This window comes from Emys orbicularis, chromosome 6 (assembly GCF_028017835.1).
Source record: "Emys orbicularis isolate rEmyOrb1 chromosome 6, rEmyOrb1.hap1, whole genome shotgun sequence".
Lineage (NCBI taxonomy): Eukaryota > Metazoa > Chordata > Testudines > Emydidae > Emys > Emys orbicularis.
Window position 1 is genome coordinate 90,084,722 of NC_088688.1, and position 16,502 is coordinate 90,101,223.

The 16,502-nt window shown below is 45.3% G+C and overlaps 1 protein-coding gene across 3 annotated transcripts; it reads left to right on the top strand.

Moving 5' to 3' along the window:
* The first annotated feature begins 71 nt into the window (after positions 1-71).
* On the top strand, positions 72-16,142 carry LOC135880285 (terminal uridylyltransferase 7-like). 3 transcript variants are annotated; one of them, XM_065406529.1, is made up of 8 exons: positions 72-142; positions 2,876-3,395; positions 3,735-3,823; positions 10,914-11,030; positions 12,129-12,306; positions 12,768-12,856; positions 13,369-13,420; positions 15,853-16,142. In XM_065406529.1, exons 3-8 carry the CDS (start codon positions 3,821-3,823, stop codon positions 15,858-15,860), a joined length of 447 nt encoding a protein of 148 aa, XP_065262601.1. In that variant the 5' UTR covers positions 72-142; positions 2,876-3,395; positions 3,735-3,820; the 3' UTR covers positions 15,861-16,142. The 3 variants fall into 3 exon arrangements, with proteins under 3 accessions (XP_065262601.1, XP_065262602.1, XP_065262603.1); XM_065406530.1 differs by having other exon boundaries at positions 3,769-3,823; XM_065406531.1 differs by lacking the exon at positions 72-142 and adding an exon at positions 1,389-1,697.
* The last annotated feature ends 360 nt before the right edge of the window (positions 16,143-16,502 follow it).

Here is a 16,502-nt window from a genome sequence, read left to right on the forward strand (position 1 = left end):
GCGCGCCGAGTAGGTTGAGGTGCGTGATGATGGAGGGGGAGCGTTTCCGGAAGGGCTGCCCGGACGGGTTTGTGCAGGACCTCAGGCGCTTCCGTCTCGAGTCGGCACAATGAAGAGGGAGCAATAACCGGAAGAGCCGAGGGTGAGTGTCGTTCCCAGATCCGCGGCTCTGCTCGAGCCCCTCCCACGACCCCTCCGCGGGTGTTGGGCTCCCGAGCCTGACCCCCCCTCTCGGCGGTGACCGCGGAGTAGCTTCCCTCGCCCCCTGGCCTTATGTCCCTACTCCCCCTCCCCCCGCAGTGTCTGGGACAGGGCCGCCCGCTGTGAGCGAGGCTGGCGTATCCGCTGTCCTTGCTGGAGCCAGGGCTGGCTCTAGCTTTTTTGCCGCCCCAGGCAAAAAAAAAAAAAAAAAAAAAGCGGCGGGACTGCCAAAGCAAAAAAAAAAAAAAAAAAACGGCAGCCGCAGGGAGCGCGTGGAGGGCAGTCAAGGCGGCTTGCAGGGGGGTAAAGGGCAGCACCCGCCCGCTCCCTCCGCCCGTGGGCAGCCAGGCGCTGCAGTCCGCTTGCAGCTGGGCGAGAGGGGCTCCCCCCTCCGGCCTTGGGGTGCCTCTCCCGGCCGGGCAGGTTCCAAGGGGGCCGACACAGGCAGCGCTGGCTGGGGTCTGCGACCTCCGCGTGGGGCTGGCATTGCAGCGGGGCTCCGCACAGTGCAAACGGCGCCGGGATCAGTGGGGCCCGCCCCTCCGCTGCCTGCCGGGCCGCCGCAGAATCCTCCCTCCCTCCAGTGCCTGCCGGGCCGCCGCAGAACCGTCCCTGCCACCGCTGCCCGCCGGGCCGCCGCAGAACTCTCCCTCCTTCCAGTGCCCGGGGGCTGCAGGAGGTGCTGGCTCAGCCGCTCCTTTAAAGGCAGCTCGGCCGGGCCGGGCTCAGAGCGGCGCGGGAGGCGGAGGCCGGTGCAGGCGGCGGGGAGTGGCGCGTCCGGGGGAGCCCGGCGGCACAATGAGCAGCGGGGATCACTAGTTCCTGCCCCCCCCCCGTCGGGGTCCGTGCCCCTTCAGGGCTGGGCTGGCCGCCCCAAGATTGGCCGGAATGCCGCCCCTTACAATGTGCCGCCCCAGGCACGTGCTTTCTCTTCTGGTGCCTGGAGCCGGCCCTGGCTGGAGCCCGTCAGGTCCTGCCGGGGGCGGGGAGGATGGAGAGTGAACATGTTGCTAGATCACTAATATATAGTTGTATAGCAGATTCTTTGTTAATTTATAGCGGGGTAGGCAACCTATGGCACGGGTGCCAAAGGCGGCACGCAAGCTGATTTTCAGTGGCACTCACGCTGTCCGGGTTCTGGCCACCAGTCCGTGGGGCTCTGCATTTTCATTTAATTTTAAATGAAGCTTCTTAAACATTTTTAAAACCTTATTTACTTTACATACAACAATAGTTTAGTTATATATTATAAACTTATAGAAAGAGACCATCTAAAAACATTAAATTGTATGACTGGCACGCGTAACCTTAAATTGGAGTGAATAAATGAAGACTCGGCACAGCACTTCTGAAAGGTTGCCGACCCCTGATCTATGGAGTGTGTGGAAAGTTATTTTGAAGGGTGTAAAACTCTCTCTTTAGCCAGTAGCCTGGAGCAATTGTGCAGCTCCACAACACTGTGTAATCATGGATTTAGTACCAGTACATCCATCTAGGTATTCACCTAATTTATTATGTCTTAATTTTAAGTGCAACGTCTGTGTGGTTTAGACCACTTCATTTGAAAATAACCTATTCTTATTTATAGAAAGTTTCATAGAATATATGAGAGAGAGAGAATTCAAGTCTTTGTGTCGGATGTACACAGGTATTTAGGTACCTAAAGATGCAGGTGTAGGGCCTACTAGGATTTATGAAAGCACTTCAGCTGGTTAGCTTCCTAATGGGGACTTAAGTGACTAACTCACTCAGAGTACATCTGCACTGTGATAAAAGACTCATAGCATGGCCACAGCTGCTCCTGCAGCTCAGCCTACAAGGGTATGAAATTGCAGTGTACACAAGCGGGGGGCCTTAGAGCTCAGGTTCCAGCCTGGACATCTATACTGAAATTTTTAGCCCTGCGGCCTAAACTCTGCAAGCCGGAGTTAGCTGACCTAGGGTTTGTGACTTAATGCTGCAGGTTTTTTTTATTGCAGTGTAGACATAACCTTAGGTGCCACATTGGATATTTCAAAAGTGCCTGTCTGCATCTTTAAGTGTCTATATATACCTTTGTACATCTAGCCTTTTCTTCCTCTACGTGTGTGCTGCTATATCTAAACCTAATAGTTTTCAGATGGGTGACATGTTTCATTTACTCATGCCTGGTTTTAGTCCTTCAAAATGTTGTCTTAAATTTGAGTTACAGCTTCCGGGGGGAATGATGACAGGCACAGTTCAGTTTCAAATTAAATTAGTAGTATTGCTTTGATACAGAATAAAGAAATACAGTAAAAAGAAAATGCAAATGCTTGACGTTTAGTGATATAGATCTTATTTGTGGGTTTCTCACCAAAAGCAAAGGGGGGAAAAATGGTGGATAGGTCAAAACAAAAAAGTTTTGATTGCCAAGTTGAAAAAAACTTTTGTTTCAAAACGAATGTTGAAATAAAATGTTTCATCATGTAAAAAAAATTTTCTTTTTTGATTTAAACTATTTACCATATTTGCAAATAGTTTTGGTGCCCTGATAAATTCATATTTTGGCAAACAGGTCTAGTCTTTTAACAATGTGCAAGGTGTACTGAGGAAAACCATCAGTTACTCATTTCTTAAACCTGATACTTTTCCCCCCGTCTTTAATCTGTTGTTAAACATTTGATTATTTAAAAGTACTTTCTTTTTTTTCCAGGTGCAAATTATTCTATTGAAAATCAATTACAATGGGAGATGCCACAAAACCTTGCTTTGCCAAAAGAAAAAAGGAGAGGGGAGTTTTAGATGAAGAGAAATTGAAGAGGAACCCTTTACAACAAGACTACCATCCCATGGAGGATTATGGATATGGCAAAAAAAAAAAATAGATATGGGCTTTCAGAAGAAAAAGGGATCACAAGGTCACTTGGAACCAGTCCCAGAAAAGGACCACATAGTATTCTGAATAGCTCAAATTCTTTTAAAAACATGGGTCAGAACCAAGGAGTAAGAATAAATGATACCCGAAAAGACCAGATTAAGAAATGGATATCCGATGACCATCGTGGCAATTCAGACAGCTGGAGAGAATACAAATCTACAGTTTGGATTCCTGTGCTTAACAGGACAAGAAAAGACTCTCTTCGTGAGGTTGAAGGTGCAGGAAGCAGAAATGTAAAAAGACAGTTTCCGAAAGACTTAAATGAAAAAATGTCAGACACACAGAAAGGAAACTGGTAATGAACACATTTTTTACATAGTTTTTAAAGTAAAATCGATTACTGTGTGCTTGTCCGGAAAGTACAACTTTAAGGTTCACTGTTAATGCAAAAAACTAAATAAAACCATTTCTGTTCCGTAACACTTCTATCTTGCAAAGTATCGACTGTACTCAATGGCAGCATTTTAAGCAATATTGTTACAATATATGATACAAAGATTGTTTTTATAAACTGGTTGTACTATGAAACCATCTTGTTGGTTTGATAAGTTAATCACTTTATAAACTTTAGACAAGTATATAATAACAAGTGTGATGTCCCAGTCTGCAACTTTAATATTCTGCATTTTTCCAGGATACAACTTGATATAAATCTCTCCAATCTCTAGGCAGTGTTGAAGAAGTTGCACAAGTAATTGACATTACTTGCTCCAAGACCACATGGTAAACTTACACACAACTTGTTCAGTAAATTAGCTAAAAAAAAAGTGAAAAGGAAATGGGAATAAGACAACATGGAAAATAGCTAACTTAATATGTTATCTTCTCATGCAGGTAACTTCTGTACGTGTTTCAATCTGTAACTTTAAAATAAAAGCCTTACACTATTGTGTAAAATGGGAAGTTGTTATGGGGGGCAGGGATGGAAGGCTTATTCTGATTTGAATAGGAACTTTTCCTCTATAAGGAGAGAAGAATAAGATCCACACTATAGAGACATATTCACCAATCTTGGCATAAAATGTTATTCTGATAGCATAGTGACCTTCAAGTAGAGAAGCACTAAATTGGATGGTGAAACAGTGTAAACCACATGTTTAGAAAGGTTTTAGTTTTTTAAAAAGAACAAAGAATGACTTGTCTCTATTCTTCCCCTGCTGCCCCTCCTTGCCCCAAAAAGGGCGAGGAGTGTGTATTTTTTCCCTTGTGCTAAATTTTGTAAAGTTTAACTATCTAGACGTTGTCTTTTGTTAAACTTCCTTGATGTGAAGATTTGCAGTGCCATTGCGCAGTGCTAGTGAGTGAGAACTAGTATAACTTGATAAAAGGGGAATTTTGTTAAACTGGTATATGATAGCATTTTGTCTCTGGAGATTTAAATGAGGTGACTGATAATGTAAGAAAAGCCTTACTGGGTCAAACCAATGGTCCATCTAGCCCAGTATCCTGTCTTCCAACAAGTGGCCGGTGCCAGATGCTTCAGAGGGAATGAACAGAACAGGGCTATTATCGAGTGATTCATCCCCTGTCCTCCAGTCCCAGCTTCTGGCACTGAGAAGTTTATGGACACCCAGAGCCTGGAGTTGTGTCCCTGACAAATGTCTACTCCAGGGGTTAGGTCAGCATAGCCACATCTCCCAGGGGTATGGATTTTTCACACTCCTGAGAGACGTAGCTACGCCGATCTAAGTTTTCAGCGTAGACCAGCCCTTAGTTGTCCTTAACAAGTTTTTATTACGTCTTCCCATCCCTTCAACTCCTTCACTCAGTCAACTGCCATGGAACCTCTGGCTCCCATGTTCCATCTGGTAGCTTCTCAAGCACTGTCTGTCTTTTCTAGAGGCACTGTTGTTTGCCTCATTGTGGCTGGTTAAGCAGAACTGAACTGAGGGCAACCCGTAATGAATAAGTGAACCAGGTTTCAAGATTGAAGCTTAATCTAGGGCATTAAGGGTATGTCTGTTCTGCCAAAGAAACCCTGCGGCAGCAAGTCTCAGAGCCCAGGTCAATTGACCCGAGTTGTTGCTACAGGGCTAAAAATAGCAGTGTAGATGTTCCCATTCAGGCTGGAGCCTGGGCTCTGAAACCCGGCAAGGCGGTGGATTACAGAACCCGGGTTCCAGGCCAAGCAAGAACATCTACACTGCTCTTTTTAGCCCCACAGTGTGAGCCTGCGTCAGTTGACCTGGGCTTTGAGACTGGCTGTTTTGGTGTGGTGGTTTTTTGTTTCTGTTTTTCTTTTGCAGTGTAGATGTACCCTGAACCTTTTGGTGGCCTCTTATGGAAATTCATAGCTTTCTTATTTCATTTTTAGGAACTAAAGGAAAGCTGATACAGTGAGAACATGGGATGAGTTGCTTCTTATACTCTGTTTAAATACTTAGTTTACCATTTAGTTGGTCTCAACCAATATTATAGCTATCACATAATGATAGGAGTTTTTACTCACTTTGCATATTGTTGTTTTATAAACAGCTATTTCAGTGCTCACAAAAATTAGTATTAACTTATGATGAGCAGCAGAATTCCACGCATTATCACTTATTTGATATGCAGATTTCATTAATCAGAGCATTTATATTGATCAGGGGGAGGCAGAGTTCTGTAAGAGCATAACGACAGGACTGCAGAGCTCAAATGTTTTACTGCCATTAGCTAGAGCAGAAGTGGGCAAACTACGGCCTGTGGGCCAGATCCAATCCGCAAGTCGTTTTATGCTGGCCCGCGAGCACCTGCTGCGGAGTGGGATCTGGGGCTTGGCCCCACTCCGGCACTCCACCTGGGGGGCCGGGTCAGGGGCCCCACCATGCGGCTTGGCCCTGCTCCGGCACTCCAGCCGGTTCTGGGGCCACACCAGCTCCCGGAAGCAGCCACCTGGCCCCGCTTCGGCGCTAGGAGGGTCGGGGGCCGCTCCATGCGTAGGAACCAGAGAAGGGACATGCCACTGCTTCCGGGAGCCACTTGAGGTAAGCGCTGCTTGGAGCCTGCACCCAACCCCAATCCCCTGCCCCAGCCCTGATCTCCATTCTGCTCTCCAAACCCCTCGATCCCAGTACAGAGCACCCTCATACACCCCAAACCTCTCATCCCCAGCCCCACCCCAGAGCCTGCACCCCCAGCCGGAGCCTGCACCCCTTCCTGCACCCCTGCCCCAGCCCTGATCCCCCTCCCACCCTCTGAAGCCCTCGGTCCCAGCCCAGAGCACCCTCCTATACCACAAACTCCTCATCCCCATCCCCACCCCAGACCCCACACTCCCTCCCGCACCCCAACCCCAATTTTGTGAGCATTCATGGCCCGCCATACAATTTCTATTTCCCGATGTGGCCCTCAGGCCAAAAAGGTGCCCACTCCTGAGCTAGAGAGTCAGTATGAAAGAATGGCAGGGAGGGGGGGTGACACAGAGTCAAAATGGGGAAAACCCATTCAGACTTCCTTCTCTACCTTTTTGCTACTAGGACATCTAGCAGAGTACTATCCCTAGAGTCTGCTTGCTCATTCCTTGTTTACTATCAGCTTCTGGCTGGTAGGTACCAGATAAATTTGAAGGACACCTCACTAGCCTGCTGCTGGTAGGGAGAAAACGCACACTCTGCCCAGCCTTGTTGCAGCTATATGGAGATGGGGTCTCTGCTCCTCTAGTCTTACTCCGGCCTTTTGTCTGCTGCAAGAATGGTGGGTTGTGCGGGTCTGCTTTTGGGTGTTGTTATACTTGCAGTCTCTGGTCATAGCTTTCTCTAAATGGCAGCTGAGTGAAATTTACATTATTCTTGCCAGTTACGCTGCTGCCCACAGGGTTCTGAACAGTAGCATTAAAGCTACATACATGGTGGTAAAGCAGGACTCCCAAAAGGATTAGAAACTTAAGATTTTATTTTTTTAAAGTTGAGCAGAAACTGATGGTTTAGACCAGGGGTGGGCAAACTTTTTGGGCCGAGGGCCACATCTGGGTGGGAAAATTGTATGCAGGGCCGAGGCAGGGGGTTGGGATGCGGTGTGCAGGAAGGGGCTCAGGGCAAGGGATTGGGGCAGAGGAGGGGTGCGGGGTATATGAGGGGGCTGAGGGCAGGGGTTTGGAGTGCAGGAAGGGGCTCAGAACGGGTGCAGGAGGGTTGTGGACTGCGGGAGGGGGCTCGGCAGGGGGTTGGGGTGCACAGGGGTGCAGGGTGCAGCAGGGGCTCAGAGCAGGGGGTTGGGGTGCAGGGTGTACAAGGGGGCTCAGGGCAGGGAGTTGGGGTGCAGGAGGGGTGCGCGGTGCAGGCAGGGGGCTTAGGGCAGGGAGTTGGGGGGCGGGGTGCAGGAGGGGTTCGGGCTCCGGGGTGGCAGCGGCACGCATGGGGCCAGGGCAGGCTTCCTGCATGCCTGCCCTGTCCCTCTCCCTTTACCCGGCCCTAGCACCGCTCCGCTCCAGGAAGCGCTGTGGCCCCTGGGGGAGGTGGATCCGCGTGTGCTGCCCTTGCCACACCTCCAGGTACCTTCCCCGAAGCTCCCATTGGCCGTGGTTCCCCGTTCCCGGCCAATGGGAGCTGCCAGGGGAGGTGCCTGGAGGCAAGGGGCCGCAGGGACGTTCAGCGGCCGGATCCAGCCCACGGGCCATAGTTTGCCCACCCCTGGTTTAGACCTCCTGCTTGCCAGGAATATTTCCTACTTGCTATTGGCATGTGGGTGGTTAGATTTTTCCAAGTTTTGACTTATTTATTGGCTGTTGAGAGACTTCTAAACAAATCTCGCATTGGTGAATTCTTAGAGTAGCTGGAAACTATTGTTAATTTTCAAACTTCCACTGTGTGATTCACATGCTCTTCAACAATGTTAAAAAGTCTTCTGACCCCTCTCCCATCACTTTCTGCAGGATTTTAAGTTTTTAGCCCATGATGTAAACAGATGCAGTATTATCTTCCTCAGTTTGCAGGGAGAGGGCTCTGTTGCTGGTAGCTTTGCCAAGCTATAAAAGAGTGACACTAACAAGGCTGTGATCAGTTTCATGGCTGCCTGTCAGAACCCTGAGAGCCAGAGTTTGAAAACTCCCTTGAACTGAATGAATAGATATTTTGACCAGGTGAGTGGACTGAGTGAAGCTAGAGAGCTACTGGCTTGTTTTCTTGAGAGAGAAGAGAAGAAAGGTGGCCACTAAACTGCTGTTGAATTCACAGGCTCTGAAGCCTAAGGAGTGGAGTGGGTTTCAGAGCCCAAGCTCCAGCCTGAGCCACAACTTCAAAGTGCTGTCTACACAGGTAGTTTTTAGAACACTAGTGTGAGTCCTGCTAGCCCAAGATTGTAAACGTGGGCTGGGAGGTTCACTTCTGCTTGATCCAAAATGCTGTGTAGACATATCCTTAGCCATTGGGCTAATTTGTCAAGCCATTCTATGAGCATCAGTGAAATGAATGTTTTTATACTGCTGTTGGACGAAAGCTGTGAACAGCAGATGCAGGCACTGGAGTTATTGGGTGAGGAGGAATGTCTTTTTAAAAAAAAAGTTGAGAAATGAGTAAAATACCAGAGATTTGTCTTTCCCAGCTATTGCAGCAGACTGAAGGAAGGATGACGTTATTAGGGAGAGATGGAATTGCGGAGGACAGAGACCAGCATTTTTTCATTTTCAGGAGTTAAAAAGCATAAGACAATTCCTAGACAGAAGCTGATATGGCATTCCTTTCATCACCTTGAAATCTCGTTTGAATCATTTCAATTAAAAGTAGTTTGAGACACTATATATGCTGAAACTCCTTGCCATTTTTTGTGGTTTCACAATCAAATGTTTGGGTTTGTTTTAATTTTTCCTCTTGCTGGGGATGGCCTACACAAATGGGAAGCTAGCTAGACAAAGTGCTATCAAATGCCCAAATAAATTGGAAAAATAAATCCCAATTTTTTCAATGCTAGTAATTTTAGGCGTTCCTTATAGCAATGTTGTTTTTTAAAAAGTGCAATATGAAAGTTGACAGTGCTTCTTGAAAGATACGCGGTTCAAGGGCAACCTTCCTAAATATCAGAGCATGAATTCTCTTTCTGCTTGGTGGAGCTGGCTTCTAAAAATCAATGCAGGAAAAAAATCTGATGCCGGTGGAAGCATTTCAGAGTAAGAAAGATTTTTCAAAAGCACTTGGAAGAGCCCACTACTAGGGTGCCTAAACTAGAGGTGAGCTGCAATCCTGGCTCTCATTTGAAAATCTGGCCTGTAGTTACTCATTCCTGCTGGAGCCAAAGATCACTTGTTTTTTTTATTTGTACACTTTAAACCAGTAACTACTGTTGCAAAAATGCTGATAAAGCTGCTCACAAAGCATAGATAGTATATTTACACCTAGACTTCTGCCACAAGCTTAGCTGTGTAAACAACAAATTTATCATACAGTCTATTTTGCAAGACTTAGTTGCATTAAGATAGTACATCCGTTTTTACATAAGTGGATTACTTTGAGGTGAAAAGAGGCTTTCCTTCCCTTTTCTAAGTAGCTAAAAGGGATCACTGTCTTGTTTTTAATTTGCTATTTTAATTGTTTCTAGACAATCGTAGCCAATATACTGGTACAGTTGAACAGTGGGTGATACCACAAGAGCAAGAAGCTTTCATTTCTGGGTATAAAACACATAGGTTTTAATCTGTGAATTGAAGATCAAAGGCTTGCACTTTTACTGAAGAATTGCACTTTATTAAGCTAAAGGGTCTGTTAGTGATCCAATCCATAACATTTTAACAAAATGAGTGTTCAGTGGCTGGAAATGAATAAAAAGAGGCTTAGTGTACCCTTGCTTTTGACTACATTTAGTATTCGAATTTCCAAGTATCTCTCTATGTAATATTCAAATAGCTTGGCCCTAGGTTTAGGGTTAGGTAGGGTTGCCACCCGTCTCAGTCCGTTTTTTGGCATCTGTGTCCGGGTGCCATTTAGGGTTGCCAAATGCCTGATTTTCGACCAGGAAGTCTGGTCGAATAGGGGACCTGGCAACCCTAAATGGCACCCAAACCAAAAGTTCGGTTACCACAGGGCAGGGGGAGGTGCCATGTCACACTAGCCTCTGCTCAGCTGGGGCCACCTCCTACCTGCAGGCAGGCTCCTTGAGACGATCCAGCAAGTGATGGGGAGGAGGGGAGAGGAGCGAGCGATGCTGATAGAGTCTTGGGAAGAAGAGGCAGAGAAGGGGGCAGGCCTGGGGGAAGAGGCGGAGCAGGAGTGGGGCCTCGGGAGTCTGGTTACCAGCAATTATAAAGGCTGGGGAACCATGGCCAATGGGAGCTTCAGGGGAGGTACCCGCAGGCGAGGGCAATGGCGGAGCCCTCTGTCCCCCTTCCCTCCCAAAGGGCTGCAGGGATGTGGTGCTGGATGCTTCCAGGAGCGGCGCGGGGCCAGGGCAGTCAGGGAGCCTGTCTTAGCCCCACTGTGTGCCCCTGCCACCCCAGAGCCGCTCCAGGTAAGTGGCGCCGGGCCAGAGCCCACACCCAAACCACTGCCCTGAGCCCCCTGCTGCACCCCGCACTCCTCCTGCGCCCCAACCCCCTGCCCTGAGCCCTCTCCCACACTACGCACCCCCTCCTGTACCCCAATCCCCTGCCCTGAGCCCCCTCCTGCATCCCGCACCCCTCCAGCGCCCCATCCCCTTGCCCTGAACCCTGCATCCACTCCCACACCCCAACCCTGCCCCAGGCCTACATTCATGGCCCTGCATGCAATTTCCCCACCCAGATGTGACCCTCGGGCCAAAAAGTTTGCCCACCCCTGTCCTAGGACAATCTAACTGACCTTGCCAGATGTGTTAAATGAAGCTAACATCTTTCTATATCTTAGTTGATTGCCTATCTCAATTTTAGTGTCCTCGAAACTACCCAACAGCCAAGTATACCTGCAAATTATGTGATGCTTTGATTGAATCAGTGACATTTACTCATAAACACATTAAAGAGAAGAATTACAAGAAAAACATAAAGGTGAGTTAATGACACTTTTACAAATCCATGCTTTATATTTGTTTAAGTATTGTTATCCTGCTAATGATGATACAATTATATTAACCCTGAAGTCTTGCCTTGTTCTTACCATGCTTAATATTCTGCTAGTGTTACATAGAGTGCTTCTCTATATAATGTCTACCAATGTCCGTTGATATTGGTAAAAGCAACAAATACGTAGTTTGAGACTTTTTTCCCAGCATAGAGTGAACTCAGGACTGCCTCTAGGAGATTACTGATATCTCCTAATAACTATACATTAAATGAAAGCTCCCTTTAATGATGATTCAGTATTATTGTGTAGGTCATAACTTTTGAAGTTTTGTAATAAAAAGCTGTAACAACTTAACCTTATTTGTTGTTCACGAGTTGTGTAATAGTATAATTAAATGTATCTGCTCTCTTCTTAATATGTCATTTACTGGAGTTCTGACAGCCATAATATACTTGATTTAGAATGAGTTGGTAAGAATGAATTTAAAAATTTTAATTGGCATTTTGAAAATAGCCTAGATAAAATGAAAAGGTTCTTGAATACTCCAGTATGAGAGAATATATATCAATAATTAAAATAAGAGCTTTATATTTTATATTTATTTGAAACTATTGCCAGCATAACTGCATTTGACATTTTATTATTACTGAAAGAAACTCCTGCTGCGCCTGCCCTTCTTCCCCGCCTTTGCCCCAGAAGACAAAAGGAATTGAAAGGCATATACAGGGTTTCCTTTTTGTCTTCAACTTCATTATCCCATACCAGTCCTTATAAGGAGAAAGGGATGTTTTTCTATGCCTTTTATATAGGTGTATGGATTTTTGTAAATTATTGAAGCCTCGTGAAGTCTCTAACTCTTTATCTAGATAGAAGATATCCAATAATTCTTTCTACCTACCCTGGTTTCTCTAGACCTTAATTGTGTCCTAACACATCAACTGTTTGAAACTGGTTACTAGCTCCATAATATATATGGGCAGACAGAAATGTTTATGGCGGTAGGTTGTGTGTACCTACCCCTACCTCATTAAAGCAATTGAAGAGAGTCATTTAAATATGTTAAAATATGGTTGTCCTTGAAGGAAGAGCAAGAAGAAGAACTGCTGACTACCCTGCCTCCACCAACACCTTCCCAGATACAAGCTATTGGTGTTGCCATTGAAAACGTAGTGCAAGAGTTTGGCTTAAGTAATGAGGATTTGGAACAAAGACTCAAAATTAAAACAGCGATGGAAGATTTATTGCACCAAAAATTGCCAGGTATAACTCTGCCATTTGGTTTGATTGTCAAATATACTAAAAAGAAAAAGCATCTTTCTCCACAAGAGTAACTTAATCTCTAAAATTTTGACAAGTTGTACCACTAATATAATTTGATTTTTATGTTCTGCTTGGTGACGTAGTGCCAACATTTTGGCCTGAAGGTTGCTCTAAATTACATTAACTGCCACTGACCTAGTGGCTGGGAATCAGCAGGGCTTAAAGGAGGCCCAAGCCATGCCCTGTTGGGTGTGGCTTAATCCCTTCACCAGCTGTAGGGATAAGGTGTAGGAACTGTTATGCTACTGAAAGATACTTCACAATTGGGGTGATCCTCTGATGGCTTTCTACATCAGTTCTAGGACTAGAATCTGCTGGCAAGGCATTGCAAAATGGCTGCACTCCAACCCAAGATTTGGATTAAGATGTTGAGTAAATTCAAAAAATTCCTTTCTTTGCAGATTGCTCGCTAAGGCTGTACGGCTCCTCCTGTAGCAGATTTGGTTTCAAAACTTCTGACGTAAACATTGATGTCCAGTTTCCAGCCAATGTAAGTGAGCACATTTTTATTATAGATGTAAAATTGGCTTTAATTGACTTTTATAGTAACATTTAAGCAAGTAATAACAAAGGTGCCAAGTGGTAATGGGATTTTTATTTACAAAAATGTATCGATCCAAGGGGAGCTATCGTTAACTGTATCTTAACTAAAATCATTTTAATCCGTTGTTAAAGTAGTAGTAGTAGTGGTATTACTCTGTGCTAATAGCATCTTCAGTCCAAGGGACTCAAAGCACTTCACAAACACTAATGAGTTAAACCTCACCTCCCAGCAACCCTGTGAGGCAGATCAGGATATTTATACCCATTTTACATATTGGGAAACTGAGCGATAGATGTTGTGACTTGCCTTAGGTGTCACAGTGATCCTGCGCCAACCACAAGATCCTCCTCTGTCTTTTCAATATGAAAGTATTAAAAATCCATCATTAAAAACTACATTTTTCAAAATTTTCAGTAGTTTAAATAATAAACTTCTGTTGTTTTGATTCCATTTCACAGATGGCTCAACCAGATGTTCTCTTACTTGTACAAGAAAGTCTGAAGAATAGTGGTAAGAAATACTTGTTCACTGCTTTCAGTTTCATTTCATAATCACCCCTTGCCATTATCACAATAGTCTTTCACTGAATGCAAAACTTTTATTAAATAGATGCATCAAATCAAGTGCTTACTTCATTTTTCCAGACTAATGTAAGTCTGTCTCCATATATAGTCTCATTCTTCTTATACACTAGTAAATTGTCAGGGTACAAGAGTAAAGGTATTAAGCTTATATAATTGGAGGAGGGAGCATTTTGTACATTGAATTCCAAAATGTCTTCACAGCTAAGGAAAACAGTTGGAGTTTTTATGTTGCTATATTTACTTAGTCAGTGATCTTGCAGAGACTTAGGCACCTGCTTAATTTCATGCACTGTGTAGTCTCATTTACTTCACATGCTTAAATCCTTGCAGGTGCCTTGGATAGAATTATATGGTGGTAGCCTAAAATTCTGTGTACCACAACACTCTAAGGTGTAACATTCTATAATAATCCCCAAGCTCTTTCTGTGAGCACTGCTGATGGTATCACAGAAACAGCGGTTGATTGTAATATTCCTCTGCTAGCCCATAATGTAGTGCAAATCTCCCTAGGGTAAGGTGTGCTCCTTTACATACCTTAGAGTCTCTCATCAACAGAAGCTGGTCCAATAAAAGATATTACCTCACCTACCTTGTCTCTGCGACTGACACGGCTACAACAACACTACATGTGGATCACTCTCTGACTCCATCAGCTACTGGCAACACAAACTTTCCCCTCCAGGCCTCCACAGGCCCCACTCACTCTTTCCAGGTTAGTGATAGGCACACTCCAACACCCGAGTCCTCCAAGCATGCCTGCAGTGTCCAGTCCCTAAACCGTTGGACACTCACACAATTACCAGACCTGCTGTTCCCAAAGGGACAGTACACCACAGCTTCTCAGTTACTCCTTAGACCACAGCTCAGCTTAACACACAACACTTATACTTGTTTTCACTATGAACAAATCTAAGTTTACTTAACAAAAAAAGAGCCAGGGCCTAAACTTAACTAATACATTTTTCCTGTCTCATAAAGGTTGTCTCACCCAAAAAATCTTTGTCCCAGCTTTTAGCAGCAAGGTTGGCTGTGACCCTCTGTTCATAAGAGATGCATGCTGTCAGCTTGTCTCCTAGGTGAAGGATGCAGTTTGTATCTCTACAGTTACAGTACAAAAATCCATTGTCTTAACTCGTGAACAGGATTCCCCTCCTCTCCTCCCATTAGTAGTTTTTTCCTCTGTGCTCCTTTCTTGTCGGTTTTTACAATCTCATGGGTAGCCTGGCGTGTCTGACGACAAACATCGTTACTGACATATGTCCCAACAGTTGTAGGCATTTTTCTGGCAGATGTTTGTGGACTGTCTGTCACTGTTGATATTAAGTTGATGAGTGTGATGAAGTGTTGATGAGGTAGGGTTGCTGTAGCTGTTGAACAGTCGAGACCAGCTCCCATGAATTACAGTTTCTGGACAGATATCAGTGTTGACTTTTTGTGTGTTTATTTGTAATCATAAAAAAGGGTTATCGTACTCTGTGTGGCATTTATTGCTTCATGTTGTGTTGGTGCCTTTATGAGGCAGTCATTCAGATATGGAAATATCATGACTCCATGTCTGCAGAGGTAAGCTGCCACCACTGCTAAAACTTTGGAGAAAGGCCTTGGGACGGTCAATAAGCTGAAGCATAGTACTTTGTATTGGAAATGTTGTTTTCCTAGGGTGAACCTTAGGAATCTTCTGTGTGATGGATGGATGGTAACATGGAAATACGTGTCCTGTAGATTGAGGGCCGAGAGCCAGTCCCCCTTTTCTAATGCTAGAATTTTAGTTGTTAGTGTCACCATTTTGAAACATTGGGTTTTACAAATTTGTTGAGTTTTCTTAAGTCCAGGATGGGCCTCCACCCGCCCGTCTTTTTCTGTGTTAGGAAATAGTGTGAGTAAAACCCTTTGCCTCTGTGCTGTGTGGGTACGGGTGCCACTGCGCCTAGGTGTATAATGTGGTTTATTTCCTGTTGCAGCAGGTACTTGTGAGAGGGGTCCCTAAAGAGGGATGAGGAGGGAAGATGGGGAGGTGGGATGGAGATAAAAGGGATGAAATAACCAGCTTGGATAATTTCCAAAACCCCTTTGTCTGCACTGATGGTGTGCCAGACTTGGTAAAACAGTGACAAGCTATATCCAAATGGTCAGGAAATAGTTCCAGCATTAGAATGAGTGATTGTCTGATGCCCTCGACCACACCTCCAAGAGTGCTGTCTCGAGGTGGATTGTTGGGACATCGAAGGTTGATTCTGGTTTTGTCGACGTCTGGTCTGCTTTGCTTGTGGCGTTGATCAAACTGCCTGTGCGGTTGTGTGTACGGTGACAATGGGAATCTCTGTGTATAATACCCAACCTGTTTCTTTTTATTTGCAGGTGTGTAGATGCCCAGGGATTTTAATGTTGCCCTAGAGTCCTTCAGAGAATGAAGGGACTCTTCAGTTTTGGCCACAAATAGTTTTGGGCCTTCAAAGGGCAGGTCCTCGACTGTTGACTGCACCTCTCTCGGGAACCCCAAGAGATGGAGCCTTGATGCACGGTGCACGATCGCTGATGTTGCAATGGAGCGTGCTGCTGTTTCCGCAGAGTCAAGTGAGCCCTGCAACGCTGTCCTAGCAATGAGATGGCCTTCGGCAATGTTGGCTTTAAATTGTTCTTTTTTGTCTTCCGGTAAGCTGCCAATGAATTCTGACATTCTCAAAATATTTGTGTGTGTATTTTGACAGTTGGGCTTCATAATTAGCTATGCGAAACTGCAGTGCTGCAGATGACTATGCCTTGCGACCAAAGAGGTCTAACCTCTTCATTCTCTGTCATACGGGGTTGTTCTAGTATGGTGTTGCTTTCCCCTTTGGTGTGTGTTAACAAGAACTCCACTCCTTTAGATGGCACATAGTATTTCTTATCCTATCTTTTGCATGATGGGGGTGATGTTGCTTGTGACTGCCAGATGGTTTTGGCAGGCTTCATCATAGCATCGTTAATCAGCAACACTATCTTTGCTGAGGTAGATGTCTGAAGTATAT

Coding starts and splice junctions, on each gene's coding strand:
- LOC135880285 (XM_065406529.1), top strand. Junction 11,031..12,128: donor ATTACAAGAAAAACATAAAG/GTGAGTTAATGA, acceptor TTGTCCTTGAAG/GAAGAGCAAGAAGAAGAACT. Junction 12,857..13,368: donor ATGTCCAGTTTCCAGCCAAT/GTAAGTGAGCAC, acceptor TCCATTTCACAG/ATGGCTCAACCAGATGTTCT.